The 27098-nt window shown below is 54.8% G+C and overlaps 12 protein-coding genes across 12 annotated transcripts; 3 read left to right on the forward strand and 9 right to left on the reverse strand.

The window, feature by feature from the left end:
• Positions 1 to 143: 143 nt before the first annotated feature.
• Positions 144 to 1785, reverse strand: IWZ02DRAFT_519738 (uncharacterized protein; the record flags this gene model as incomplete). Its single annotated transcript, XM_066770745.1, has 3 exons — positions 144 to 995; positions 1080 to 1677; positions 1710 to 1785. 3 exons carry the CDS (start codon positions 1783 to 1785, stop codon positions 341 to 343), a joined length of 1329 nt encoding a protein of 442 aa, XP_066622310.1. The 3' UTR covers positions 144 to 340.
• A 150-nt stretch (positions 1786 to 1935) lies between these two features.
• IWZ02DRAFT_452434 (mitochondrial carrier domain-containing protein) lies at positions 1936 to 3653 on the reverse strand. The gene is made up of 5 exons (XM_066767593.1): positions 3269 to 3653; positions 3073 to 3220; positions 2930 to 3021; positions 2433 to 2871; positions 1936 to 2383 (listed from the first exon to the last, which is right to left on the reverse strand). The coding sequence occupies exons 1-5, from the start codon at positions 3645 to 3647 to the stop codon at positions 2260 to 2262; spliced, it is 1182 nt and encodes a 393-aa protein (XP_066622311.1). The 5' UTR covers positions 3648 to 3653; the 3' UTR covers positions 1936 to 2259.
• On the reverse strand, positions 3618 to 4596 carry IWZ02DRAFT_452437 (NADH-ubiquinone oxidoreductase B12 subunit family-domain-containing protein). Its single transcript, XM_066767594.1, has 2 exons — positions 4326 to 4596; positions 3618 to 4265 (listed from the first exon to the last, which is right to left on the reverse strand). Exons 1-2 carry the CDS (start codon positions 4412 to 4414, stop codon positions 4103 to 4105), a joined length of 252 nt encoding a protein of 83 aa, XP_066622312.1. The 5' UTR covers positions 4415 to 4596; the 3' UTR covers positions 3618 to 4102.
• A 43-nt stretch (positions 4597 to 4639) lies between these two features.
• Positions 4640 to 6453, forward strand: IWZ02DRAFT_420235 (ribonuclease H-like domain-containing protein; the record flags this gene model as incomplete). Its single annotated transcript, XM_066765828.1, has 2 exons — positions 4640 to 5340; positions 5435 to 6453. The coding sequence occupies exons 1-2, from the start codon at positions 4881 to 4883 to the stop codon at positions 6451 to 6453; spliced, it is 1479 nt and encodes a 492-aa protein (XP_066622313.1). The 5' UTR covers positions 4640 to 4880.
• A 1268-nt stretch (positions 6454 to 7721) lies between these two features.
• IWZ02DRAFT_274598 (copper amine oxidase) lies at positions 7722 to 10361 on the forward strand. The gene is made up of 4 exons (XM_066763544.1): positions 7722 to 8259; positions 8309 to 8426; positions 8477 to 9727; positions 9823 to 10361. The coding sequence occupies exons 1-4, from the start codon at positions 7924 to 7926 to the stop codon at positions 10197 to 10199; spliced, it is 2082 nt and encodes a 693-aa protein (XP_066622314.1). The 5' UTR covers positions 7722 to 7923; the 3' UTR covers positions 10200 to 10361.
• A 1461-nt stretch (positions 10362 to 11822) lies between these two features.
• Positions 11823 to 14243, reverse strand: IWZ02DRAFT_274629 (uncharacterized protein). The gene is made up of 3 exons (XM_066763545.1): positions 14110 to 14243; positions 13848 to 14003; positions 11823 to 13567 (listed from the first exon to the last, which is right to left on the reverse strand). The coding sequence occupies exons 2-3, from the start codon at positions 13916 to 13918 to the stop codon at positions 12304 to 12306; spliced, it is 1335 nt and encodes a 444-aa protein (XP_066622315.1). The 5' UTR covers positions 13919 to 14003; positions 14110 to 14243; the 3' UTR covers positions 11823 to 12303.
• Positions 14244 to 14717: 474 nt separating this feature from the next.
• On the reverse strand, positions 14718 to 17105 carry IWZ02DRAFT_490851 (glycyl-tRNA synthetase 1; the record flags this gene model as incomplete). The annotated part of the gene is made up of 4 exons (XM_066769695.1): positions 14718 to 15104; positions 15157 to 15578; positions 15627 to 17022; positions 17067 to 17105. 4 exons carry the CDS (start codon positions 17103 to 17105, stop codon positions 14718 to 14720), a joined length of 2244 nt encoding a protein of 747 aa, XP_066622316.1.
• A 155-nt stretch (positions 17106 to 17260) lies between these two features.
• On the forward strand, positions 17261 to 18600 carry IWZ02DRAFT_377913 (anticodon-binding protein; the record flags this gene model as incomplete). The annotated part of the gene is made up of 2 exons (XM_066764970.1): positions 17261 to 18287; positions 18344 to 18600. The coding sequence occupies 2 exons, from the start codon at positions 17261 to 17263 to the stop codon at positions 18598 to 18600; spliced, it is 1284 nt and encodes a 427-aa protein (XP_066622317.1).
• A 436-nt stretch (positions 18601 to 19036) lies between these two features.
• On the reverse strand, positions 19037 to 20675 carry IWZ02DRAFT_452452 (uncharacterized protein). The gene is made up of 2 exons (XM_066767595.1): positions 20421 to 20675; positions 19037 to 20118 (listed from the first exon to the last, which is right to left on the reverse strand). Exons 1-2 carry the CDS (start codon positions 20642 to 20644, stop codon positions 19395 to 19397), a joined length of 948 nt encoding a protein of 315 aa, XP_066622318.1. The 5' UTR covers positions 20645 to 20675; the 3' UTR covers positions 19037 to 19394.
• Positions 20676 to 21864: 1189 nt separating this feature from the next.
• On the reverse strand, positions 21865 to 22762 carry IWZ02DRAFT_274697 (uncharacterized protein). Its single transcript, XM_066763546.1, has 2 exons — positions 22501 to 22762; positions 21865 to 22452 (listed from the first exon to the last, which is right to left on the reverse strand). The coding sequence occupies exon 2, from the start codon at positions 22445 to 22447 to the stop codon at positions 21998 to 22000; it is 450 nt and encodes a 149-aa protein (XP_066622319.1). The 5' UTR covers positions 22448 to 22452; positions 22501 to 22762; the 3' UTR covers positions 21865 to 21997.
• Positions 22590 to 24427, reverse strand: IWZ02DRAFT_490854 (uncharacterized protein; the record flags this gene model as incomplete). Its single annotated transcript, XM_066769696.1, has 3 exons — positions 22590 to 22987; positions 23054 to 23937; positions 24021 to 24427. The coding sequence occupies 3 exons, from the start codon at positions 24425 to 24427 to the stop codon at positions 22590 to 22592; spliced, it is 1689 nt and encodes a 562-aa protein (XP_066622320.1).
• Positions 24428 to 25131: 704 nt separating this feature from the next.
• IWZ02DRAFT_433398 (SecY subunit domain-containing protein) lies at positions 25132 to 26587 on the reverse strand (the record flags this gene model as incomplete). The annotated part of the gene is made up of 2 exons (XM_066766292.1): positions 25132 to 25207; positions 25257 to 26587. 2 exons carry the CDS (start codon positions 26585 to 26587, stop codon positions 25132 to 25134), a joined length of 1407 nt encoding a protein of 468 aa, XP_066622321.1.
• Between the last annotated feature and the right edge of the window lie 511 nt (positions 26588 to 27098).

The following is a 27098-nucleotide window of genomic DNA, read 5'->3' on the forward strand; positions in this document are numbered from 1 at the left end:
TAATCTGCGACCACCGGCAAGTTTCCACTGCACTGGAGCTTAGCAGCATGCGTCCAGTGAATCAAAGACATGGAAATATCAGTAGATATCAACCAGAAAATAACATTCACTAAGCTTATCCAAAACCAATCGCGTGAACTTCAAGTTCAGCCTGCTGCATTTCCACAGATACACGTGGGAACCGGTTGCTGACCAGACCATTTCGGACCTTGCTCCCCGCACCAACGCTCCTTTGTACCATTCACCAAGCATCGCCCTTGACCCCAGAACCAAAAGAGCCTGCCGCGCGTCGACTTCCCTCCCATTCCAGCAGAGGGCGCAGAATTGAAGAGTCGCAGGGCTAACGACGCAAATGACCGTGCCATAAGGGCGACTCGTCGCCAAAAGCGTCGAGAAAGCCACGAGAGGGCGCGATGCCGGATCGAACGGCGGTCTCTTCTGCCTCAATCTGCTGATCGACCTTGCTCTTCCTGGTATGGGCCCAGGTCGAAAGTCGATATTCGTCGGCGAATGTTCGCCGCCTGTCCCGAAGGGATTGGGCTCGATTCAAGCGTGGCCGACCATTGCTCGAATGCTGCGCTACTTGGAGAGCGTTGGCATCCCAAGGGGGCGGTGGGTTTCGGTTGAGTAGAGGCGCTGCAGGCTCAGCTGATAGAGAGTCCTCCCTCATGCGCTCGTAGAGAAGTGATGGTGGGATGTCGCTCGATCGAAGGCTTCCAGATGGTATGGTGTTGGATTTGACCAAAGAGTTCCAAGACGGTGCTCCCTGCGCCCTGCGGATAGATTCTTCCACAGCATTACTGGAGATCATAAGATTTTGGGAGATTCTGTGGCTTTGGGAGATCCTGCGGGTTTGTCCTTGGCCATACCTCAGGAATTTCAATATTTTGTCCCTGCACTCAAAATCCACACCGATTTTCGAATGGTACCAGGTCGGTCGAGCGCTGGTGAAAACAAGGAGATCGAAGGGAACCTCCAGAGCTTTAGATCGCAATCTAGAAACAGTCAGTCATTTTTTGTGACTCTGACACTTTATATTGGAAGTCAGGCGAGCTTTGGAGGTATTTCAGTTCACCCACCCTAAGCAATCCTGGATCTTCCTCATGAGGCGGATCTTCACGTCACTCCACGACTCCTCCACGTAATCCCCTCCCTCAGGCTGCAAGGCTCTTACAACTCTAAGGAGATTGTAAAGGTCCATTTTCAAGAACTTCAACCACATCCTTTCGACCTTTTCCTTGCTCCTGTCAAGTCCTCGAAAACCCGGAGCAGGGAACTCGCCCTTCTCATCGTACAAGAGTATCAAGCGGCGAAGTCGCCAGGAAACGTCCTTTTCCCATTCCAAGCCTAGCTCTTCTGTTGCTCCCACAAGTCTGTCAAGCTCGCCAAATGCCATGTTTGCTCCAATACAGACGCTTACCCCGAACCAAGCTCTCAAATCAGCCCTGCTTATAAGTTCTGAGGCCTCAACAGGCGGTTTCGACCCAAGACTTGTTTGTTCTCGCATGTAATTGTATGACAACATCCAGAGAAGGATGTTACTCAATTGGCCGCTTGTTTGTTCTCTTATGAATTCACGAGCGGATGCGACAAGCTCGATTGGAATGGGAACGTCATCGACTAGATTGGTTGGTTCAATAGGTTCCGACTGCAACCCTGGAGCGCTTTCGTTAGCAACTAGACGATTGAATTTTACTTCCAACTCTTACTGAAGTATTCATCTTCAATTCTTGTATCCTTTGATTTCGAACAAATCCAATCTTTGAGGGACTTGAAGATGCGCATATGGCGGAAGGCAGTACTCGTCCCGGTGGAAAAGACCGAACACGGCAAAGGTTGAAATTGAATATCAAGATGGCAATTGAACGTGTCAAGAAGTCCGAGGAGAATGCTATTTTAAGTGAGACTTTGAAAGTGACCAAAATCACGTGGTGTATATAAACGACTCCCTTGAACCGTTGTCAGGAAACTGGTAAGGGCAATATTATAGTGAGGTAGACTACGGCCCCAGATCCAAAGACTCCTGCGCGGGCAAAGAATGAGCCCAGGAGCTTTCAAGGCATCCGTTGAACTTTCTGGCGCAAAAGGACCTCGTGGGCTGCTCTCGATTTCAACTAAAGAGCGAGTTCCTTTTCCTGGCGGTCAATATCGAGCCGACTTGTTGCCAGCCGGTCACTATCAGTTTTGAGTGCTGTCGAAGTCTGTACAATTCAAAGTATTGTTCCGGGTATATTCTAGGTCTATATTTATTTACTCTGTTCAATCGTCGTCGTGGTGCTCATGGTCCGGATTCCAAAATCTAGGGAGATAAAATTTGGTGTTTTCGTAAACCAAGAACGTCACGCACGTGGTTGGGAGGACACGAACAACGTTCGGCAGCAATCTAATGACGAATTAGTCTGGGAGTCGACGCAAGGGGTGGGAACGCGAACCCTTTGTAGAATCCTGCGACACCCTCCCTCTTCCACAGCTGAGTGACGACATCTCTCGCCGAACGATACTCGGAGCTAGCATCGTATGTTTGCAATCGGGACCGCACGACTTGATAAGGGTATGTGATACTGCCAGCAAAGATCTTGGAAGACGCACTGAGGTAGAGATAGTCCCAGTTGCTCAGCTCGGCCTTGCCACCTACCTTTGACCCCCTAAAGTGCTTCAATTGTTCATAGGCCATGAACTGGATTGCTCCATGAGAAACTCCAAACAGTGACGGTATGAGGCCGCGGTAGAATCCAGAGAGCCCCTCTCTCCTCATTATTTCCGACGCGCCGTGGGCGATTCCGCGGTAGGCCCCAGGAGTGTTCCGGCCTGTCGAGAGCATCCGTGTCTTGATAACCCATATGGGATTGGTGCAAACGGCAGTTAGAATTCCTATCGGCTATTAGTTGACTAGTCGCTAGAAGCACGCGCGCAATGCTAGGAGGTATACCTGAAGCTCCAGAGGCCAGGAAATAGTCCGAAGACCCGAGCCGCTGGCCTGCCCCGCGCCAGCCCTGGAAGACGTCTTTGAGGTTGCGGTACCTGCGAGCCACATTAGCAAGGTCTCGAGCCACATCAGGAAATCCCACTGACCATAAAAAGTAGAGACCCCAGCTGACAGAATTTCCAATCATGTTTGGCATCAGCCCCCGGTACAGGGCTTTGATACTGCCTTCATCGTGCACAATGTTGCGCAGGATTAGGAATGAGTTTCCCCATCGCGGTCTGTGGGTCCGGTCCACTGCAAGGGCGTCAACTCAGGGCTCGATGTTTCCTGGCGTGTACTGACGTTGTAGTCGCGTCTTCAGGACGTCGAAGGGGTGGGCGACCAAAGTAGCGATGACGCCAGCGGAGAATCCGGCGACCGATTCCACGATCGAGGGGGACAACGTAGGCGAAGCGGTCTTGCCATCTATCGGAGGATAGACTCGGGGCATAGTAGGCGAAGGGCAGTGTCGCGCATGCCGCAGGAAGGAACAGGGGGCAGTCAGGCCTGTTGTAGGCTTGGATGTGGATGAAAGAGCCGGTGGCGCGCTGACTCGGCGTGTTGGTGTTGGTTGCGCTCCTAGCTCACCGCCCGCTGCCCCTCCATGCGCAAGAAGGCCGTTCTCGTCACAAGGCACACATAACGAGGCCAATGTCGGCAAATCTTGAATGTGGTGAACCATTAAGATACAGACTTGAACATGCCCGATCAGCGTCCTCTACATTTCGGGGCCCTTAGCAGCCCATTCCGAGCGTCGCCATTCGCCGAGGCGCGCCGAACTCATCGTAGCGTTCGTTGTAGCGCCGCGGCCAAGGGGAATCTCATTATCTCATCCAGCCGAGTCCCAAGTACGACGCTGTCGTGAGCCGCCTCACCATCCATGGCCCTCATGTGGTCTTGGTGCGAATGTATGAGAATTGCCGATTGCCCCAAGGGCTAGTTTACAATGACATCTGCTCCACTTCCGAGCCAAACACCACGCGGAGACTCCGGAAGTCTATGCTGAACCCAACGATTGGCGCCGACGCTGTATTCATTCCGTTGACTGCTCTTTTCCGGCTTTTGATGTGCGCTTCACGTCCAATGCCTCCGCTGTCACCACCGGAAGTCTTGTGAAGTGTCGTCCCTTTGATTGTGCTAGTGGTGCGAGTCGCCGTGACCGTGACTTTTGTCTGCTGGGAAGAAGAAGGCCTCGGCTGCTACATAGACAAGAAAGGCTGCCGTTCCAATGCCCAGTCCGGGAAATGCGCCCTTGAAGCGGTTCCATCGAGTAAAGGGGCCGGTGTATCTCCAGGCCTCGCTGTACCGGATCGAATCAGCATTGGCAGTCGCCGTGCAACGTAACAGAGGGGAGGCTCACTATCTCCTCCACGGATCATTCGCAGGGCTGCCGGTAGCTGCGGCGAGCTTCCTGGGGTCGAAGCCGGTCAAGTTGCCTCGAGGCGCCATGTTGTTCTGACAGGAAAAGTCAGCCGCGCGTGGCTCTTAAACAGGCGGAGCGATGCGGAATTCACGATGCTCTGTACCTTTTAGTCGTACTGAGTCGGAGGATTAATCCGAAGCCCGCGGTGAGCGTGGGTGATGATACTCGAGTGGACGGGGTAATGGCCTGGGCGCGATTGGACATAGCTTGCCGGGGGACCGTAAGGTAACAAATCTGCTCAAAGCAGTATTGTTTACGCGCACGATCAAAGCTCGGGGCCCGTAATCAATACCTCAGCGCTCATCTCACAGCTCTACCACTCACCACTTCATCCAGCGCAGTCTAATTTACGGGACGGAGACAGAAGGGCACTCTTATCGATTTCCCTGAAGTACTTCGACGTCCAGCCTCTTGATCACCGACTTCCGACGACCCGTATGCGTACCCGACCCCAATCCATCCCAAGATCGGCCATCGACTCGCGATAGAAGGATGCCGCCAGCAGTGAGCCGGTATCCGCCTCAAAACGTCTCGAATCCCTTTCAACATCTGAACCCGCAACATGCGCTCCAAGCGTCCCATCTTCAGCACGCCAATGCCGGCCTCCAAGGCCAGAATATGAATCAACACCCCAGTTTCGGTGGCGGCAACCCAAATGGCAACGTCAACATATTCGGCCCAGCAACAAGTAACGCGAGCCTCGCAGGCGGCTTTGGCGGAGGTGGAGGGCTTGGGGGGGGCGGGTCAGGACTGGCCAGCCATGCGGCGCAGATGGGTTTTGCTCACGGCGCGGCTTTGCAACAGCAGCGGGAACACGAGGCGGCGACAATTGCAGCAGGCGGAGCCAAGGGCATGGGTACTCGGATACGAGAAGTCTGGAAGCACAATTTGGCTCAAGAGATGGCGATTCTGAGGAGTTTAGTGGACAAATACCCCTACATCAGCATGGTATGTCCAGCGGGCCCGACGGACTTGACAAAGGCTCTTCGTCAGGCTGGGAAGCAGCGTTAACTCGATATGTCAGGACACCGAATTTCCCGGCGTAGTCGCGCGTCCCATGGGCGATTTCGTGACAAAGGCCAGCTATCACTACCAAACCGTTCGCTGCAACGTCGACCTCCTCAAGATTATCCAACTAGGCATAACGCTCTTCTCAAGCGAGGGCGAACTCCCGCCAGCGCAAATCGAACAAGGCACAGTGCAGCAGCGGGGACCCTACTCGAACAACCTCATCATGTGTCCTTGCACATGGACATTCAACTTCCAGTTCTCAGTGGAGGAGGACATGTACAACGAAGATTCAATCCAAGTGCTCAAGAAGGCCGGTACCGACTTTGAGAAACACGCGGAAATGGGCATAGATCCTCTCGAATTCGGCTCCCTCCTGATTACCTCGGGGCTTGCTCTCTCCGACGATGTCAACTGGATATCGTTCCACTCGGGTTACGACTTCGCCTACCTCGTCAAGCTCATGTGGTGCAAACAACTGCCAGACGACGAGGAACACTACCGGAAACTCGTCAGCATCTTCTTCCCCCGTCTTTTGGACGTCAAGTTCCTCTGGCGACACGCACACAAGCTGGTGACGGTCAACGGGGTCAGCGCGCAAGCACAAAACATTCTGAACAGTCTCGGATCCAAGTCTGGCCTGCAGGATCTGGCCGAAGAGCTTGGCTGTCAGCGGGTGGGAACACAACATCAGGCTGGGTCCGATGCATGGCTTACGGGAAATGTCTATTGGCAAATGCGGTCAAAGATATTTGATGGTCAAGTCCCAGCCGACATGAACGGCCAAATGTGGGGTCTGACTGGAGTCGGTCCACCAGCTTCTGCCACAGCTCAGGCGGCTGTGCTTGCGGCTCATGGCCATGCTTCGAATGTCAATGGTGGATTTCAGGCGGCGTTAGCCTTCCACACTGGAGGCACCCCACACAGGGAAGGAGGACCGAGCACGCCTGTCACCAACGCGGCGGGTCTCGTAAGCGGAACCCCTGGGCCTGGTGGACACGGTCTGGGGGCCATGACGCCGGGAGGGGGCTTTGGAAATTTCCAGTACAAGGGCTGAACGAGCTTAAGTTCACTTCACCCTATGGCGCTTGCTTTCCTCCTCCGCCCTCTCTTTTCCTGTAAAAGACGATAATGCTTCTCAAACCCTCCTTTTCCAAATGTGACCCTTCTGGGGGCCCAACTAACATCCCTGAAGGGCTGTGTCCGGGGTTGGGCTATGAAAACGTCTTTTTTGCCGTCGGACGAGCGGCGCATGGTTTTGTGTTTTTTGACGTATCTTGGTCTCTGTCTTCTTTCTTTCCTTCCTGAGAGCTGGAGTTTTGCGATTTGCCACGGCGGATCTTCAAAATCCAGGGCCTTCGTCTTCTCTCCTGCATTAGTCGGCGCACTGGGCGATTGTCTGCAGTCTGGTCGTTTCCGCAAAGGGGTAACTTGTCGGGAGCTGGTGGAATATGACCGGTTTGGTATCTGGGCTCTTAGCGACTGAGGATAGAGAAATATCTATCCGTTCTTTCTGCTTCAAATTTTGACAAACGTGAGGTCTTGCTGGAGAGGAAGAGCTGCTCCTTTGCCACATGGTGCTGGGCATCACTTTTCTCGATGCCCCATACTTTTCCAAGTTGAATGTTGACCACGTTTGCGGGAGTTGCCTGGCTAGCTGATTTATCTCGTAGCAATACCGAAGACATGAAAGTAGCTTCGCGTCGGTCACCTAGGTATCGTCGTTTGCTAACTCGGGTACCTCGGTACGTAGAAGCGCAAAAGCGTGGTGGCGGAGAACAGTCATTGATATTACTACTATTTTTTCCCCTTTGAGGATCAACCGCGGTTCCTCAACGCAACACCAAGAAGATCCCAGCATCCCATGATCCGAGGCTTGACGCGCGCCGCATAGACATGCCCGACTAAGTCATTTTCCTTACACGGGACCGGCAAGCTGAGACGATGGCCGGTTGGGCGTCATGGTTGTCAAGCAATCAGCAAGCCAGCAAGTCAGCAACACCACCAAGATATGCGCATCGAGGCAAGCTTCCCGCCTGCGCTCATACGACCTGCATATCGACGGCATCGCCAGCCTAAACGCAAATTGGCCACCGGCCGCGACGCGATGGGGAAGCGACTAGCCGTAAGCAGCCAAAAAAGCCCGGCATTTGTGGAGGCACACCAGCTGTCCTTATCGCGCGGAGACAAACCGTTATCAATTGCGCGCCCTGGACGCGACCAACGACAGCTGCTATCCCATTACGACATGCAAAGGACTACTGGATTGCCCTGTCGCCGAGCTCGGATTCGCCTTGCGCCTTGCACCTTGCACCAAAGTTTCCCGGGCGGCGGCAGGCCACGCAGATGTCAGGACCCCTCCCCAGAGTTTCCTATATATTTTGGAGGCTCCGACTTGACAGCCTGGCTCTTTCGATTTGAACTTCGATTTTTCCTTCTATTCTATAACCCCCTTCCCCGTTTTCCGCACAATTTGCTGCGGCCTTCACCCCCCTTCGGCAACGTTTGAGTTTGTCTATCACACACAATGGTGCTCGAACGCGTCAAGCAGCTCGCCTCTCATGTCACGGGGCAGACTGCTCCTCCCCACCCCTTCGATCCTCTTTCCGAGGTCGATATTGAAAAGGCAGTTGCCATTATTCGCAAGGAACACCCAGACGTCCACTTTAATGCTGTGACACTATGGGAGCCCCGGAAAAAGGACATGATGGCATGGCTGGAGAACCCCAAGACAGCGCCAAAGCCTAAGCGCATGGCCGATGTCGTCTGCATTGGAAGAGGAAGCAAGGTCTTCGATGGCGTGGTGGATATGGAGAAAGAAACGATTGTGTCTTGGGGCTTGACTGACGGAGTCCAGCCTTTGGTAAGACGCCCAACATCATTCGGAATGATTGATTCTGACTTGTTTTCAGATTACTATGGAGGACCTGCAGGGTGTTGAAGCCATTGCGCGAAAGGACCCCAAGGTCATTGAGCAGTGTGGAATCATTGGAATTCCGCCAGAGGATATGCACAAGGTGTACTGTGACCGTAAGTCTTGTGAAAGCGTCTTATTGAAATCTGCAGCTAAGAAAGAGCAGCCTGGACGATTGGTTATGACGAGCGTTTTGGGAACAAGATCCGCCTCCAACAAGCGCTCATGTACTACCGGCCGTCTCCTGACGACTGCCAATACGCTTTCCCGCTGGACTTCTGCCCCATTTTCAATGCGGATACCCAAGAAATCATTCACATCGACATTCCCAAGGTCAGGAGACCGCTCAGCACGGCGCCGCCGATCAACTACCACGCCGGCGCTATTGAGGCTGAAAGTGGATTCCGGACGGATTGCAAGCCCATCAACATCACGCAGCCCGAAGGTGTCTCTTTCAACATGGATGGCCGTACCATCTCCTGGCAAAACTGGAAGTTGCACATTGGTTTCAATTACAAGGAGGGTATCGTACTATCCAACGTCACCTTCAACGACAAGGGCAATGTTCGCCCCGTTTTCTGGCGCATGTCCCTCGCTGAGATGGTTGTCCCTTACGGAAACCCGGAGCACCCCCACCAGCGCAAGCACGCCTTTGACCTGGGTGAGTACGGCGGTGGATACATGACGAACTCGCTGTCTCTCGGGTGCGACTGCAAGGGGGCAATCCACTACATGGACGCATCGTTTGTGAACAGGGCAGGCCAGGCACAGACGATCAAGAACGCCATCTGCATCCACGAAGAAGACGCCGGCATCCTGTTCAAGCACACCGACTTCCGCGACGAATCGTGCACTGTCACGAGAGCGCGCAAGCTCATCATCTCGCACATCTTCACCGCCGCCAACTACGAGTACTGCGTGTACTGGATCTTCCACCAGGACGGCACGATCCAACTGGAGATCAAGCTGACCGGTATCCTCAACACCTACGCGATGAACCCCGGCGAGGACTTGCACGGCTGGGGCACGGAGGTCTATCCTGGCGTCAACGCGCATAACCACCAGCACCTGTTCTGCTTGCGCCTCGATCCGAACATCGACGGCCCGAACAACTCGGTCGTGGTCGCAGATGCGGTTCCCGGCGCGGCCCCTGTTGGCTCAGCAGAGAACTACTTCGGCAACGCCTTCTGGTGCAAGAAGACGCCGCTCAAGACGCAGGGAGAGGGTACCAGCGACTATGACGGCAACACGGGCCGCACCTGGGAGATGTGCAACCCGAACAAGCTGAACCCCTTCTCGCACAAGCCCGTCAGCTACAAGCTGGTGAGCCGCGAGGTGCCCCCTCTGCTGCCCAAGGAGGGCAGTCTGGTGTGGAAGCGCGCTGGCTTCGCGCGCCACGCCATCCACGTCACGAAGTGTGAGAAGCCCCTTTCTCGCCCGTGTTTTTCCCCCTTCCCATTTACCAACCCCATCTCCCTCAACCCATCGACCCAAAGCTGACCACGCACGCAGACGACGACGAGCAAATCCACCCAGCCGGCCGCCACGTGCCGCAGACGAGCGGCGAACCCAGCGCCGGCCTGCCCGCCTGGATCGCCGCGTCGCCGCACGCGTCCATCGAAAACACCGACGTCGTCCTGTGGCACACGTTCGGCATCACGCACTTCCCGGCGCCCGAGGACTTCCCCGTCATGCCCGCCGAGCCCATGACGCTGCTGCTGCGGCCGCGCAACTTCTTCGACCGCAACCCCTGCATGGACGTGCCGCCCAGCTACTCCAACACCCCGTCCAGCGTCGCGCAGGGCAAGGTCGCGGGCGTTGGCGGCGTCGTCGATGGCGTCAGTCGCTTGGCCTTTGGCGACGACAAGGCCAGCTCTTGCTGCAAGTAGCTCCTTGCGAGGCCGGTGAGAGCGGGGGCGTGGAGATTGGGTGTCTTTGGGGCCGGCATGGCTTTGGAGGCTCTAGATGGACAGAGGAGAGGAGGCGGATGGTGATGAATGAACAGATGAGAAAAGCAAGGCTTGCTTCATTTCTCAAACTGCCTCTTGGGCTTTGAATTTTTTTTTTTTTTTTTTCTCCTTGATGTCTGTCTGTGTGGTTTGACTGGGCTATTTGTCTCTGTTGGGTTATGCAGGTCGGAGTCATTTGCTGTAATCAGAGCGAATTGGAACGAACTTCTAATGACTGTAGCTACTGAATGCGTTTGATGTAGTTTAAGTCGTGTTTGCTGGCAGGGATGGCATGCGGGTTGAGACAAGAAGCAGGCTAAGATCAAATTGGTGCCGAACCTGCAGCACAAAATTGGTCTTGCAAATTGTAGTGTAATCGAGGAACAGTGACTTGATAGGCACAAAAAAAAAGGAGCATTCTGAGTAAACAAGCTTATCAGGTGCAGTTGTTAAAAGAAAAAGGAGCACCATGCGTTCTCAATGGGCTGCTCGACGCGCAGATCCCATATGACATCACCGTAGATCAACCGCACGTGGGCGGTCGCGAAAATATCAAAAACCAAAAAAAGATTGGTTTAAGTCCTAGTCCTGGAGGGCTTCGGGGTTGTTAGCACAAAATTCATTTATGGATGAATGTAAGCTGACACTTACGGTCGAACCCTCGACTTTCGCATAACCACAGAGGCCATACCTATCCCGCACAGGGATAAATATAAGAACGACACGCTAGCCACTGCGTCACAGGACTTATAGAGACCGGAAATCTCATGTTGAGCGTCCGGCACTCTGATTTTGTGGGGTTTTGCTTACCTTTTACATTATATTGTTGACAAAAAAAATTGAAGCTCGTTATATGATTGATTGATTGATTGATTGTTTTACGTCTCGCTGGAACCGATTAGCTATCCAAGACGGAGTTATCTACAGGGGATGCCGCGTACGTCTATGTTTATGTAGGGATGCCTGGCTGAAGAGTCTCGTGCAACAAGGAAAGTTTCTCGGTGCTATGTCGGTGATTGATTGATTGATTGATTGATTGATTGATTGATTGATTATTTTACGTCTCGCTGGAGCCGACTGGCTATCCAAGACGGAGCTATCTACAGGGGATGCCGCGTACGTCTATGTTTATGTAGGGATGCCCGGCTGAAGAGTCTTATATAATAAGGAAAGTGTCTCGGTGCTGTGTCATATAGGGGTAGTCTAGGTGGATAGTTTATCCGGATCTCTCTTTCGGCGTAGGGGGGTTGATTTCTGACCTACCCGTCGTCGTCTGAGCGGACTAATGCTATGTCGGTGTAGGGGCAGTCTAGGTGGATAGTTCGTCCGGATCTCTCTTTTAGTAAGGGGGGGTCGATTTCTAACCTGCCCGTCGTCGTCTAAGTGGACTAATTATAGAAGTAGGACTTAGATATACCGGATAATTCGTCTAGCACTTAAGTTTTCTAAGACTGCGCTTACATTTTTCTTTATAGAGTTAATAAAAATTTGAAGCTTATTATGGAAGATTACATACTAAGGGGGTTAAGTTAAGTAGAGATAAGAATACATTTAGTAAGAACGTTAAATAAAACCTTAGTTTATTAGGTTTTAATAGCTATAAGAGTTTTTATATATTCTTACTTATATATATAGCTCTAATAGGATCTAAGTTAGTAACTATTAGTTCTATTAGTATCTTTAAGGAAATCTAGGAGTGAAGGGCTAAGGGACTGGAAAGAGGTTGCCGTGACGGGGCGAATCTAGGTAGTTGGATCTGAGGATAGACTGAGACGACCCCCTGAAGGATCCATCTTTTTGACCTGTTCGAGGAGAGCTATGACGAGGCTGGGGTAGAGTGGATGGGACGGGAGAGTTGTGCGTAGAAAGGATTCTTGGAGCCTGAACGCCGATGCAAAATGCCACAACACAAAGTGAAAGCAACGACGCAAACGAACTTGAAAACAAAGCAGAAAGCGGTAGGAAAATGTAGGAAAGTAGATTGAAATACTCATCTCACACATTACCTCGTGCCCCTTGGTCCGCTTCCCTTGACCATGGCCACTCATCTCCCCCGCCCCTTTGACTTGCCCTTGGGCCGCCCCCTGGGCCTCCTTCCCCACGCAAACACAACCTCAGTCTTGACACCGCCATGGCGGCCCTCGAGCAACTCTGCACGCGCGACCGCCACCATCTCCCTAACGCGCTCGACGCTCCACCCGGCCACGCGCGTCAGCAGCCGCAGGCACAGCGCTTCGATGCCCTCAGCGCACGCGACCAGCCACATCTTGCCCATTAAGGCGCGCCTCTCATCGTTGGGCCATGGACCCAAGGGCAGATCGATGACGTGCGTGTGGATGTCGACGAAGCCGCAAGCTGCAAGCAGAGTCGGACTGCGGATGTGAGAGAGTGACATGGGGCGGCCTGCGCGCGAAGCGGCCTCGATGGTGGCTGTCACGAGAGTCTGGAGGGCTGATGGGGTGCTTGCTGCAGCAGCAGCTCCCGTTGTTGCGGCTTCACTGCGAGGTTTTCTTGACGCAGTTGTGGTCGAGGAGGAGGCGGACAAGGCATCAGGGTCAGGGGAAGAGGGCGGGAATTGCATCAGCAGGTCAACGACTTCGAGCACGCCGCCAGGAACGAGATTGGAATATGCCTCGCGGAACACGGTGCCCCAATCGCGAAAGGCTCCCTTCATGTTGCGAATGTGGATAAAGTCAAAGGGTTCGCTAAAGTCCCAGCTGGCAATGCCGCTGTCACTCTCATCGTCATCATTGCCGTCACCGTCGTCGTGGTCTAGAACCTCGGAGACCATGGAGTTTGGTCTGTCCGAGACGGTGCGGTTGGTGCTGCCGCTGGCATAACCCGGATCTATGGCTAGGGTTTCGAGGTCGCCAGTCACCTCCTGGTGGGGGTTGTCTCTCTGTCTCGACACTTGTGGATTGGCGGAAAGGGGTGCCTGTGGCGTAATGCATGGCTCGAGGTCGTCAATCTCCCAGATGATGTTTTCCTTGCCGTCTCCGGCAGGCTGGGACGGGAGGTCCCATACGGCCAAGTCGACGGCGACAATCTCGGCGTCAGGGTAGAGGTCGGCCATTTGGGTAGCCCATTCGCCAGGACCGGTGCCGACATCCAGGATCCTTTGGACGGCTGGCGAAAGGGGGACGGTGGTCAAGGCCCCGTCGAGGGCGACCAGGAAGATGCGATGGAGGATCTCGATGCGGGTCTGCTCGAGCGAGTCGCAGGGCATGTAGTAGACAGGGTTGGGGTAGGTGCGGCAATTTTCGACGACGTGTGTGAGGTCGGTCGAGTGCAAGGAACGGGTCGAATGGCTGAGGAATCGGGCGAGTCAGCGGGGGATGTTTTTCTGACTGAAGCGTATCCGGCGGGCTGGGATTATTCCCGCCGCTTTGGGCGTCGAGGATCTGAGGGGCCCAGTACCAAAACACTGGGTCTGGGGGAGGACCATGAGGCGGATGCCGTTGGCTTTGCGACGCCCATTTTTCAATGCACATGGACGGTCGCAACTGGAAGCGTTGCACAGGGTCTGCGCGCATACACTGGTACTGGCGGGCCTGATCGATCCTGGAGAGAAAACAAACCACGACTTACAGAGAATTCGAGCTGCCCGACGACTCTCGACTGCGACTGCGCGGGCAATCGGTGGCTGCTGACATGTCCATCCCAGACTGTCCTTGGGCACAAGCGGAGAGAACACGGCCCCCGCCTACCAAGGACCTGACAGTAGCATATATTTTCAAGCAGCGGCTGGCACCGGTCAGCGAAGCGGCTCCGAGAAATTACAAGTGGCCCAGTAGCTGAGTTGGCTCATGATTAGAGGAGACGTCGGTGCAGGACATGACAAGTAGCTCACTCGTTAGTTGGTGATCGCCGCGGGCGTGATGGAGAAGGGATGATACAAGAGGCAAAGCGCGATGGGTCCGGGGCGGGAACACCAGGAGTTGGAGTGGAGCAGGGCGACGAGGTTTGGCGAGAGGCGCGGCGAGGGCGGAAGGGGAGGATGAGCCAAAAAAGCAGAGCGAAAGCAACTTCAGAGATGAATTATGGCCGCAAGCCCGTCGTCGGTGCTGATAGACCCCCGCAGAAGCGTCACCAGATGAGGGACCACCTCATGAACTTGAGCTCCGTCAGTGGTAGTGACAGCAGACGCGGTGCAGGGGGAGGGGGAGACGGCTCGGGGCCGCATACCGGTAGGCGACACTGCAGATGGCGACAGTACATAAGTACTATGTGAGTAGGAAACACTCAGCTCGCTCGATCCATGCGACCAGACCAGACGAACGGCCCGAGAGCGCGACACCACGTCCCGAGCCACTTAGCTTCAATTCCCCTGTAGGATCCGCCATGAGGGGCCCTGGGTCACGCCCGTATCCATCCATCCATCCGTCCATCCCCAGTCACCGCTTCCAGTCTGCCTCTCTGCATTGATTGATTGCTTCTCGGACTTGCTACCTATCTCGTCTACGACTCGAGCTGCTGGCCCTCGAACTTGGGCAGCCTCCTTTCCACCTCGGCCCACGTCTCGTCGCCGTCACACAGCTTCTTGACAGCTGCGAAGATTTCCTCCTCGCTGGCCCGCACCTGCCGTGTCGAGTCGCGGTCGCGCAGCGTAAACGTCTGGTTCTGCACAGACTCAAAGTCGACCGTGATACCCAGCGGTGTGCCCAGCTCGTCGTTGCGCGAGTACCGCTTGCCAATGCTGGCTGAAGAGTCGTCCACGCGGCTCGAGATGCCCATCTTGCGCAGCTTCAGGCTCAGCCGCGACACGAGTGGCCCAAAGTCGGCGTGCGACGACAGCGGCACCAGCAGCACCTTGGTAGGTGCTACAACTGGCGGGAATGACAGCACCTAGACCTTTGTGTTAGCTGCTTTCGGCCGTGCGCATGAGCAAACAACTTACGCCGCGTGCGCCCTCCTCGTCACCTGGCCTGACCCAGTAGTTCTGCTCCATCAGACTGTACAGGATTCTGCCGACGCCAAACGAGGGCTCAATCACGTTGGGCGTGTATTCCCTTGTGTTCTCTACCCTCGTGCGCTTCTCGATGTTGATCAGCTCCTTTCCAAGCTCCACCTTGCCCTCGCCCACGCCCGCAACGTCGACCGTGATCTTGCCCTCCTTGTTGAGGTCCAGCGAGAGCTTCTCGCGCACGTCCTGCGTCAAAGCTTCAATGGCAGCCTCAACCGTCTTGGCGTCCTTCTTGAACTTGGGCCCAAACTTCTTCTTGTCGATGTCGACCTGCCACTCCTCGACTTTGAGCGGCTCAGCACGACGTTCCCTGACCAGCAGAGGGGCACCCGTCTTGTTCATGTGAACCGTGAGATCTGCAAATGTCAGTACACGCGCTCCAAGACTCTACAGGTCAGACATACCATATGCGCTGCGGTCAGCACAGCCGACACACTCGATCCAGCCGTAGCTGGTGAGAAGCTCGGCATCCCAGCAGTCAGCGGCATAGTGGGCCATCTCGTTGGCCATGTGCTGCCTGAAGCGAATCTTTGACGGGTCTACACCGATCTTGAGCAAGAAGAGTTGGATTCGTGCGAGGAAGTAGCCAAGCGTCTCGTTATCGACAATCCCCTTCTCCACGGCGTCACCAATGGCCGTGGACTCGACCGTGGTCTTGCCGGAAAGCTGAACTTCGCGGTTGAGGAGCTCTAGCTTGACATGCTTGACATCATCAAATCTGGGGTGCTTCTTGCCACCAGCAGGGTCCACAAAGTGCTCAATCTCGGCCATCAAGAATTCACGGACACGCAAGAGGCCGCTCCTTGGGGAGATTTCGTTGCGGAAAGACTTGCCAATAGATGCCGATGCAAAAGGCATCTGGCCCTGGTTAAATTCCAGGAGCTTTTGGAACGTAAGGAACTGGCCCTGTGCGGTCTCTGGGCGCAGGTAGCCAGGCAAGTTGCTGCTAGGTCCGATGGAGGTCTGGAACATCAAGTTGAAGGCGACAGGGGGCAGGAGTTCGCCGCCAGTAGCAGGGTTCTTAATGTTGTACTTGACCATCAGCTGGCCAAGCTCGGGACCGTCGTAGTTGTCAATTTTGGCGAGAATCTCTTCATATTCCTGAACAACCGCGTCTTCCAACTTGACGGCCTTGATTTCCTTGATCTTCTTCTTCTTTTTCTTTGGGTCCTCCTTCTCCTCGGTCACCTTTTGGCCACGTGCCTCCTTGTCACCCTTCAGCCGAGACTCCAAAACTTCCTCGACTAAGTGGTCCGCCCGGAAAATCTCGCCAGTCTTGGGGTCCTTGCACATCCAGTCTGCGAATTTGTCGACGTGCCCACTGGTCTTCAGAACTTCCTCTGGGGTAAGCATGGTGCAGTCGACCTCCAGCATGTCTTCTTCCAGAACGAAGTGCTTCCTCCACAGGTCAATGACATTGGCCTGCAGCGAGCAACCTGGCGGACCATAGTCGTAGAGACCAGAAACACCGCCGTAAATTTCGAACGAGGGAGTGTAAAAGAGACGACGGCGCATCAGGGACTCGAATTGAACCCTGTCAAAGGCCTCGCCAGCCTTGGTGGTGGTGGCCATTTGTGGTTCCTTGTCTTTCTTTCGTTTTGGGGTTGCGACTTTGAACGCGGCGGGCGTCGAAGTAAAGGTTCGGTGCTGGACGAAGGTGCGATTGAAGCGCAAGGGAGCTGGGCGGACCGGAAGAGAGCAATTGGTGCGCAAGGACTTCAGTACCAGGCGCATGAACTTGGCAAGCTCGCGGTGGAGAGGGTAAGGATCGAAACGGTCAGAGCAGAATGACTGGTCGAGCTGCCCAAGGTCAGCCAGAAGTTTTGTTTGTCAAAGATGCAAACACACCGGGCGCTCGGAGGTTTGCGCCGGCGGTGAGCCATATCTGGCTAGCGGCCGGGTCGAAAAGTTGCTGCCAGGGATCAATCAGCACGGCCCTGCGCGCCCCAGCTAGCAAACCAAAAGTTCCCGCTGACTTTTGGACGCAGAATCGAAACCCTCGACTCCGCCCTCGAATACGCCCAAGCAAAAATTCACAATGGGCTCGGGAAAGCTCGCATTATCGGCCAAGCACGCCCTTCCATTCAAGACCGGGAACAAGTTGAAGCGTCAGGAGTTCCACCACAAGCAAAAAAAGGTTCGCGATAGCGCTCAACGCGACAAGAGATTTCGGCGGAAGCGCGAGGAAGCAAAGGATCCAGAACTCAAGAAGGCGAGGCTCGCCCAGAATGTACCGATCACAATCGACAAGAAGCGGACTTGGGATGACGTGGATGGTGACGAGGAAGACATTCTCAACCATGCGGTGGATGTGGAAAGGCTGAAGAGGCAGAGGCTTGCCGCCGAGGAGGCCGAGAGAGATGAGGGAGCGAACGCTGCAGAAAAATCCGAAGATGATGATTCTGAGGACGATCGCGACAGCATGTTGGACGAATCGGAAAGTGATGGAGCGGACGAGGACCAGGACGAGGACGAGGAAGACGAGACCCCCAAGAAACCCCAGAAGGTCAAGTCGGAACCACCGCGACCAGAGCGTGGCTCCAGTCCAACCGGATCGACCATGAGCACCAAGTTCAGCATGACGCCAGAGTCGCTGGCCGCAAAATTTCCTGCCCTGTTCGAGCCTCCGCGAGAACCCAAGATTCTCGTTACTACCTCAATAAACAGCACATTATACGCGCAAGCTGAAGTTCTCACCGAAATCTTCCCCAACAGCACATATATTCGCCGCACCGCCCACCGCTATGGACACAAGTACTCAATCCGGGAGATTTCCAAATTCGCCTCGAACCGCGACTACACCGCCGTCGTCGTGCTGAACGAGGACCTGAAAAAACCTTCGGGCTTGGACATTGTCCACCTACCAAACGGTCCCATGTTCCACTTCAGCATCAGCAACTGGGTCGATGGCAAGAAGCTACCAGGTCACGGAAACGCCACAAACCACTATCCGGAGCTCATTCTCAACAATTTTCGCACACCTCTGGGTCTGTTGACCGCACACCTCTTCCGCAACATGTTTCCCCCTCAGCCAGAGATTCAGGGCCGTCAGGTCATGACACTGCGTAAGTACTGGTGCTCCCTACACCTCAAAACAGCAATTCTAATCCGTGCTCTGCAGATAACCAACGCGACTACATTTTCGTGCGGCGGCATAGGTACATCTTCCGCGACAAGCGACCATCGGAGAAGAGCGTGACGGACACAGAGGGCAAGCCGATCAAGGGTGTAGAAGACATCAAGGCTGGACTGCAGGAGCTGGGACCGCGCTTCACGCTGAAGCTCCGCAGGATAGACAAGGGCATCCAGCAGGCGAGCGGGCAGGAGTGGAAGTGGAAGGCCGGCAGCGAAAAAGTGCGCACGAGGTTTGCGCTGTAAGAGGTTCGCGTGGGTCGTCATTTTCGAGATGGAAGCACAAGTACAGTATACCCATCCAATTCTACCATCGAGTCCACCATTTGACCAGCGAAGTTGTTTTGCTTCGTCTTTCGAGCGTCGCGTCCCTACAGTGGGCGAAGAAAGAAATGTCACACCCCGGTTTTGGCGACAGGTATGGACAGCAGTTCGCCAAGCGCTGTTGTGGTTGTAGATGACTAATCCCTAGGCACAGCTGTACGCGTGGACGACCGCTCCTCAAAGGAGGTTTCACAAAGTATCTTTCGTGATCGGGCCACAGGTCGGGATCTTACTTGATTGGCCCGATATTACCCACAGCAAAGCGCCGTCGCCCCACATGAAAAATGATTTTGGTTGAAAAATCCAATTAGCAAAGTCAGTGACAATCACTCGTCCGGATCCTTTCGAGAATCTGGACTGATAAGAACTAATAATGCTCATATACTAACTAAGGTTAGACTCTTCTCTCGGCTCGGCTTTTTGTACCAATTCCCTCCTTTTTCCACTTCCGGTTACGCTTTCTTAACGACCTACCTGCATGAGCGGAGTTGACAGAATGGACATCTGGCGCACGCGTCCGAAACTCACGATAAACCAATTTGGATGAATGAAAATCCTCCTTCAAAGTTCAATCAAAAAAAGATTCGTACATGAATTTGCAGACTAAAACTCTTATCATATTCCCAACCCATCAGGGGAAAGAAGGTCAAAAAACACTCCTGGATGTATTTTCTTTCCGTCATTCACACCACCATCTTCTTCGTCTCACACCCTACCTATCTCCTTCCACCCCCGGGACTCTCCCCATCCAACTCCGCAACATCATGCACGCCCCTCCCCTCCATCTCGGCGCGAGGCGGGCCCCCAAAAAAGCCGCCCTTGACGCCCTTCGTGTCGGCGGTGCCCATCTCATGCACCTGCCGCGCCTCGCCGCTCATCTCAGCGACCTCGTTTCCATGAATCTCGTTATTGATGCCCGCATTGCTGTCGGCTCCACCAGGGGAAGAAGCGTCTTTCTCCGTTGCATCGATTCCTGCCGCCGCAGCTGCCGCAGATGTCGAGGCTTTCCGACGCCGCCGCAGCAATGCCCATGCTGCTAGCGCGAGCAGTGCGACGCCCGCCACGACACCGATGACGATACCCGCTATGGCGCCGCCGGACAGCCCCGAGGAGCCTCCCCCAGACGACGCGGCCGAAGACTGCGCAACCGCTGCGCCAGACGAGGCGGACGCAGCACCGCCGGACGTGTTTGTGGCAGCGGCGGCAGTGTTGCTCCCAGTAGCAGTAGGGATAACGACGCCGCGGGCGAAGCCGTCGATGGGGTGGCCGAAGGCTTGGTCGGTGGCTTTGGGGGTGAAGGGGATGCTGGCCGAGAAGGAACTCGAGTCGTATTTGGCGACGGTGACGGTGTCGCCGAGGGTGAAGTCGGAGTAGCAGGTGCCGCCGTAGAAGGGGCGGGTGGAGACGGCGGTGGTGGGGGGGAGGGTTAGGTTGAAGCCGCTGTGAGACGGGTGGGTTGGGAGTTAGTGGGTGAGCGAGTGGATGGATGGATGGGGAGAGTAGGGGGGATAATCGGGGAATGGTAAATATGGGAGAGGAGGGAAATGAGAGATGGGAGGTTGGATTGAAATTGGTATCTTTTCGTGGTTGAAGTACGCAAGCGCAGCAAGAAAGACAGCCGAAGACGCCGGCGCGCAAATCGACGGACAGCAACCAACAAACTCAAAACCCTCTGAGACAAGAAGGAAAGGGAAAAGAAAAAAAAAGAAAGAAAAAAATAAGGAGGAAAAGCACCAACGTACGTCGGACAGCAAGCAAAGTACCCGGACAAGCTACCCTGCGACACAGACGACGCCGTATCCCACCCACTCGGACACAGCATCGGCGTTACGAGGGGCGCAATCGAGCTCGTCGACCCCTCGACCGAGCTGTAACTCGCGATCCACGCCGACGGGTAGCAGCTGCTGAAGGTCGAGCCCGGCACGGGAAGCGGCTCATTGAGCCAGATGCGGTAGTCCGACAACATCGTCAGGCGGTGCGACGCGCATGGCGAGGGCGGCGTGAAGGTCGTCGTCAGGGCGATGGCTGCGTTCGCGTTTTCGCTGGCGGCGGCGGAGGAGGAGGAGGCGGCGGCGGCCGTTGTTGTTGTGGATTTCGCCAGCGTCGTGCTGCTGGCTGCGGACATGTTTTGCGATAAAGTGTTTGTTGTTGGTCGCGAAGACGGCGGCCGGCTCGCTGTGTGGTTTGTACGACGTCGAAAAAGTGGAATTGGTTGGCGGGAAGGTCGTTATTTGTCAGTGAGGAAGCGATGCGCGCGGCGCTCAGTTCTTTAGTTTATGTACATAAAATTGGAGGGGGACGTGGTGGTGGAAATGGATCATATAGACCATGCGGTCGACATGTGGGCCAGGGTAGCACGGAGCGCAGCTTAATTCTCATCCGACAACGGCGAAGCGTCGCCGTTGACATGGTGGTTGGTCGAGACACACTGCCGGTCGGCAGGATGGGGAGAAAAAGAGGCGTGGGATCTGCGAAAAGCATCACCCGGTGTGCCTGCCCGTGTTCTGTGCGGTCTCCATGCTTATTATGCTCGAGGCTCCAAATAGTGTCCGACTCCGGGCAGCGCGCCATGCCATTGGCCTGGGCCAGAGCTGCAGAGTGGAAAGCTGAGTCGGGGAAATGTGGTGATGCTGCGGTGGATAGACGGCCGATTGGTGCGTCGCTTTCGCGTTGGCTGTATGGGGCCAGGGCAGCTGATCATTTGGGATTGCAGACGAAGGGATGCAAGAGTGTTTTATCCCGCTGACATCGATTTGTCGGTTCCATCTGGAGCAGGATTCTTGACCCCTTTCCCTCGGCTTCACAGAATTCCAATCGAATTTGAGCGCCCAGTTGGAGACCCCTCCAGCCTTTGCTTCGAAGCGATGTGATCGCATCCACTCATCCTTCCAACTGTCAAGAGGATTTCGGTCCCCGTGGTACGAGGTACGGGGTTGTGAGGTTGGGGGCGGTAAAGTGGTTTGACTGCATGATGGCCCCAGGCCAGGCCCCCATCGGCCATCGCGGACATCTACCCAAATTCGACCAGAATGTCCTTCTCTTAACAATTCCATTTCACGACTCAACACGTTCGTGACGGGGAGACGGGAATATTAAGGCAGGATCCGAAACGTGGAAGCATTCGCATGTCCGTCGAAAACTTACGGATTTCGTCCAGTTCGAAGATCTTCGAGAGCGGCGACTCTCATCCAAATGCGAAGCGGCGTCTCGAAGATGCGGTGACCACTGAAGTGCAGATTCGAAGTACTAATTTAGCGCTGATTTCGACTCTTCCTTGGGGACAAGTTGGACTTTCAATCAAGCTGGCTGCCTTGGTAGGTTAGAACATTGTCACCGCCTCCGTCGGGACGAGATCGCGTTTTGAAGATCTTCCTAGCATGTTTCCTCTTGCCCTGTTGTTTCCGCCTTTCTGGAATCGACGCGTCAACATCCAAACCCTGAACGTTGGATCTCTTTGCATGCAGAGAGATGTTTCATCGCTGTGGGCGCCATGGAGCCAGCCAAGTACTAGGCCGTCCCTGAAAGTCCCGTTTGTACTCCTCACGTCCTTCACTTCCACCTCCTTGTTGCGACCTGGAGATCGAACCCTCTGCACAATCAGGCGCAGTCCATCATGTTCACGACGCGGTAAAATCGACAAAAGATGGTGTAGGCTCCGGAAAAGATACATTGGACCGATCATTGCAAGGTAACAATCCGCCAATCCGGTAAACGCGAGTAAACGAAACAGATTCGGAAAGTTGGTCGATGAAAAGCTTGCGCCTAGCATGGTTGCTGGCATAGATTTAGTCGGTGGCTGTAACTCGAGAAAAAATTGCTTACTCTAGATACAAATGGGGAAGGACAGGAGATCAAGGTCGCCCATCCAGCGCTGCACAAACGGCTGGTATATACACCGTGCCGTACCGCCCTCAGTCATGCTGCTGCATGTGGGTCGGCAGGTTCCAAGTGGCGTAGTCCAAGTGGACAAATGCGCGGTCGACGCTCGGCACGCTCTCAAGCACGTACTGAAGACTCTCGCCAAGGTCGTGGGCATCTCTAAGGCTCATGTGTTCGTCCAGCACAATGTCGACTTCGACGATGAGCTTGTCGCCCGAGTGGTAGGCCTGCAGCCCCTGGATGTTCTTGATAGTCTTTGCGAAACGCATGGTGAGGTAGAGCAGAATATTGCGCTCGTCGGCCGAGGCGGCGGCGCCGGTCAAGTTTCGGATGTGTGTGGTGGTCGTTTTGGACCAGTTGAAAATGACGTAAAGTGACAGGAGGACACCTCCGAGAGGATCCATCCACCAAACTTTAGCGTAGAAACCAACTAGAATCTGTCAGCAAACCTGCATATGTTTGTGCGGATCTGATTAGATCAAAAAGGCAAACATACTTAGCGGGAAAATAATGGAGAAAAAGTTGAAAACAACGTCTGTCATGGCATCTTGAGCAAGAGCCTGCACACTGGAGTTTTTGATCAAGCGGCACCAGACCCAGCATAGACCCTTAACAAGCACAGTCGATGCCATAATGGCCAAAGCCGGAATGGTCAACTCGACAATTGTGTGGTCGGGAGAAGACAGTTTTTGAAATCCTTCCAGCATGACCTGTACAAAGGAGGTGACCATGATGACCGAAAACACCAAAACTCCAATGGGCTCCAGTTTTCTTCGGCCAATGGGGTAGGAATAAAAGTCTGGACGCGAAATCAAAAACGTCGTCATCCACACGATGGCGGTACTGAGAAAATCCAGAGCAGCGTCGACCAAACTGGCCAGTACCGAGACCGAGGAAGTCATGACGGTGACGATGATCTTCATGATCAGGAGAACCGTGTTCGCAAGAAGATTGACATAAATGGCAATCTTGACGATCGAGTGCTGGCTATCGGTTTCCTCCTCAGGCACGTAGAGTGGCATCTTGATCTCTGGTTCAGGGTTTTCAACATCATGGCAGTCTTCACTGGGCGACGGCAACAGCGGCGTCTCCTCGTCTGGTACCTTGTATAAATTTTTTGGCGTTCGCTTCACCTTTCTGTTGCTGCTGTTTTCCGAACCGGTCGATGCATACATGCTCCCAGTAGGTGGGGTTCTGCCATTCAATTGTGGAGAGGCCGGCGCCGTTAGAGCCTCCTCTGAGATGGTCTCGGGAATATCCACGTGCGTTTCCGGTGCGTGATACTCTTGGATGAGATTGTGAGGGAGCGACGAATCCAAGAGTCGATCGATAAAGGCATATTGTTGAATCAAATAGTTGTTCCTTTCGTAGTACTCGCGACTGAGGCAGAGAAAATCAGCACCCGGACTCGATCAGTGGTCCTATTGCGTCATCGGGCCGGGCTGGGCCCCACTTGAACGTACATGGGTTTCTTCATTTTCTTCAACTCGTCCTCACTTTTCCAGTATTGCTCCCACTTGTATCGAGGATTGCTGTTTCCAATCAAACGCTGACTTCTCATCTGGGGCGTCAAGAGCACTTGGGCGCCACTCAGCGAGCTTCTCCGGTCTGGTGTTGGCGGCGGCTCGCCAAAGCCCCAGCTCTCGCTGTGAAGAAGCCTCGCAGCCTCGTCCAAGTCATCGCTGTATCTGGCCTCGCTGCGGATACTCGGTGGCTTGTGAGAGGCCCGGCTGCTGAAGGACTGTTGCAACACCGAAGGCAGATTTTGTCCACGGGTCGAGAAGGCGCGGTCGTCGGAGAGCGGGAGAAAGTTTTTGAGGCTTGGGATGCGGCCGAATTGGGGCGGCGATGCGCTTTGCTGGTCCGCCATGGTTTGAAGGGAAGTAAGTGGTCAAGGTTGAAAGCGCAACGGGCCGGGGCCGGGAGAAGTTCAAGTAGGAGCGCAAGCGGTCAAGGCGCTACAAAACAAGTCAAGTCGTCCAAGACGCCAAGTCTGGTTTGCCTTACAGAGAGAGAGAGAGAGAGGGTTCAAAACGCTTGATCCTTCGTGTCGTTTTGGCGCAAGCTCACCGCCTGTGCGGAGCGTTGCTATGCGTGAAGCGGCGACATGTCGGTGGACAGGTGGAAGAAGCCAAGGAAGGTGAGAACAGCCAGGTTGGTGGCGCCGAGCGCGCGTAGCAGCATGAGCTGGGGAGACCCGGCGCCGAGTCCTTCATGCCCCCTTGGCTTCATTGCGATGCGCGACGGGACTTGACCTTCCTATCCTTGTCCCTTGTCGCCACCGGAACAACAGCACCGCCCTATCTAAGGTAGGTAGGTACCCATCCATCGCCTTCTACATCGCTCGTGGTGCCTCCTGCTTATCTGATTGGTCGTGCGCACCATCTTCTCCATTCTTTGTCCGTCTTGGTATCTGATGTCCTACACTAAACTTTTTAGATCCAAGTCCGTTGGATCCTGTTCCGCGCCGACAATGCCCTCGACCACTTTTTCCCAAAATCTCATTCATGTAGTAAGTATACACCGACGAAACCTCCTCAATCAAAACTCCTCCTCCTTCCACATTTGACTTGTCTATCCGAGCATCATGCCCTTGAGGCCAGCCGCGTCGCTTTCCTTGGCCGCGATTTCAAAGTAGCTGTAGATGATGCTGCGCAATCGTTAGCGATGAGAAACCTGGTTCACACGGCTTTACTCACGTCACAGCCAGAAGGATACCGGTCCCCGATCCAAGAGCTCCAAGGAGGTCACTGGCAACCGAGAGAGCACCAATGCACGCACCACCAAAGGCAGCCGCCGTGGGAATGACACGCTTGAGTTCCTTGTACATCGACTGCTCACGGTGACCGGCCATGACGAGACCCTGCTCCTTGAGCTGCTTAGCCACGTCGCGGGGCGACGAGCCCGAAACCTCAATCCACGTCTTGGAGAAGACGGCGCATGCAATGAGCATGTAGCTAATGTAGACGACGGTGTGGATCGGGTCGAGAAGAGCCTCGGTGAAGTTCAAAGGAGGCGACATGTAGTAGGCGATTCCAGAGGCGGCGTACAGCTGCGCAGAACCTTCGCGGGGCTCCCAAACTCCGAGAAGACGGACGAGCAGGTTGTCGCTGAAGCGGGAGTACAGCATCTGAGAGATGAGGAAGATGTTGGAGCTCAGAGCCGACTGGAGCATGATGGGCATGTTCGACGTGTAGAAGAGGCGAACAGGGTAGGAACCGCGCATTCCCCTCTGGCGCGAAGACTTGACGGGGATCTCGACGCGGAAGCCCTGGAGGTAGATGACGGCGGCGAAGACGAGGACGGTAGCCATGAGGTTCATGATGTTGGGCAGGTTCTGGCGGTAGAAAGCCTCGCGCAGGGCAAGCTGCTTGTTGGGCCAGGTGATGAGCAGGTGGAACAGCGCAATGACGGCACCCTCGAACTCGGGGCCACGGCCGGTGTTGATGGTCGTAGGAGAAAAGGCCTTCCAGATAATGGACTCGCAAATGTTGGTCGCAATGAAGAGCGAAATGCCGCTGCCCAATCCGTAACCCTTCTGAAGCAGCTCGTCAAGCAGAATGACAATCAGACCAGCGACAACAAGTTGCACGACCAGGAGAACACAGACACCAGCACCAAGATCAGAAGGCTGGCCGTAGAGACCAGTAAGGACGTAGACACAGGCCTGGCCAAAGCTCAGGATGATGGCCAGGAGCTTCTGCGCAGTCTGGTAAAGCTCGCGGTCGGTCTTGAGGTCCAGGTTGACGTCGATGAGGTGAGTTCCGGCCAAAAGCTGGAAAACCATGCCCGAGGAGATGATGGGAGTGATACCCAGCTCCATGAGAGTTCCGCGATTCGAGGCCAGCATCATGCGCAGCCAGTACAGCGGGTCGGAGGTGTCAGACGACACAATGCCGTAAAGAGGCATCTGCGACATGACCAGGAAAATCAGCAGAGTGACGCCAGTCCACATCAACCGCTGGTTGAAGGGAGTTTTTGCCGTCTCTGGTGCTGCAACCCTTGGAGCTATTAGTTCAGGGTTCCCCATTTTTGCGCATTGTGAACGACGTACTCGGGCAGCAGAGGCACGAAAGGCTTGATGAGGTCGAGAAACCGTACTGTGACAAGTCAGCTACAGCGCAGAGGCTCAGTGGGCAGGCATGCGACGCGGCGTGTGGTAGCCAAATCGCAACGGGGATGACCTACGACCGCTCATCTTGACGGTTTGCCGACAGGCTCGAAAAAGAGAATTGAGAGAAGGGCAAAGGGGGGAGGCGAAGCGAAACAAGAAGCAAGCCTCGGTGCGGGCCGGCGGTGATGGGATTGGGGGACGGAGTGGTGCTGGAGGAGCTCGCCCAGTGGTTTTATTTCATTCGCGTGTTGAAGCCAGGTGGAAGGAACACGGCCGCGGCTACGGCTACCTTGACTGGGGAGCAATTCTGCCCGTCCTTGCCGCCCAGGCAGCACTAGCCCCGGCCCGTGCGCCTGCTGCCCTCCATGTCTGCTGCCCGGGAGCTGGGAGCCGCATCGCCCACTGGAGACACCCTGTAACCAAGACC

This window comes from Phyllosticta citriasiana, assembly GCF_038021145.1.
Source record: "Phyllosticta citriasiana strain CBS 120426 chromosome Unknown IWZ02scaffold_7, whole genome shotgun sequence".
NCBI lineage: Eukaryota > Fungi > Ascomycota > Dothideomycetes > Botryosphaeriales > Phyllostictaceae > Phyllosticta > Phyllosticta citriasiana.

Coding starts and splice junctions, on each gene's coding strand:
- IWZ02DRAFT_274697 (XM_066763546.1), bottom strand. CDS start 22,447: ATGCTAGGCGCAAGCTTTTCATCGACCAACTTTCCGAATCTGTTTCGT.
- IWZ02DRAFT_274629 (XM_066763545.1), bottom strand. CDS start 13,918: ATGGACATGTCAGCAGCCACCGATTGCCCGCGCAGTCGCAGTCGAGAG. Junction 13,568..13,847: donor TCGGGCAGCTCGAATTCTCT/GTAAGTCGTGGT, acceptor CCGATTCCTCAG/CCATTCGACCCGTTCCTTGC.
- IWZ02DRAFT_452434 (XM_066767593.1), bottom strand. CDS start 3,647: ATGGTTCACCACATTCAAGATTTGCCGACATTGGCCTCGTTATGTGTG. Junction 3,022..3,072: donor TGGGGTCTCTACTTTTTATG/GTCAGTGGGATT, acceptor TGTGGCTCGCAG/GTACCGCAACCTCAAAGACG. Junction 2,384..2,432: donor GTCGCAGGATTCTACAAAGG/GTTCGCGTTCCC, acceptor ATTCGTCATTAG/ATTGCTGCCGAACGTTGTTC.
- IWZ02DRAFT_274598 (XM_066763544.1), top strand. CDS start 7,924: ATGGTGCTCGAACGCGTCAAGCAGCTCGCCTCTCATGTCACGGGGCAG. Junction 8,427..8,476: donor GCACAAGGTGTACTGTGACC/GTAAGTCTTGTG, acceptor AAGAAAGAGCAG/CCTGGACGATTGGTTATGAC. Junction 9,728..9,822: donor CGCCATCCACGTCACGAAGT/GTGAGAAGCCCC, acceptor CCACGCACGCAG/ACGACGACGAGCAAATCCAC.
- IWZ02DRAFT_452437 (XM_066767594.1), bottom strand. CDS start 4,414: ATGGCGCCTCGAGGCAACTTGACCGGCTTCGACCCCAGGAAGCTCGCC. Junction 4,266..4,325: donor AATGATCCGTGGAGGAGATA/GTGAGCCTCCCC, acceptor GATCCGGTACAG/CGAGGCCTGGAGATACACCG.
- IWZ02DRAFT_452452 (XM_066767595.1), bottom strand. CDS start 20,644: ATGTTGTCGGACTACCGCATCTGGCTCAATGAGCCGCTTCCCGTGCCG. Junction 20,119..20,420: donor TACTTTGCTTGCTGTCCGAC/GTACGTTGGTGC, acceptor CCCGTCTCACAG/CGGCTTCAACCTAACCCTCC.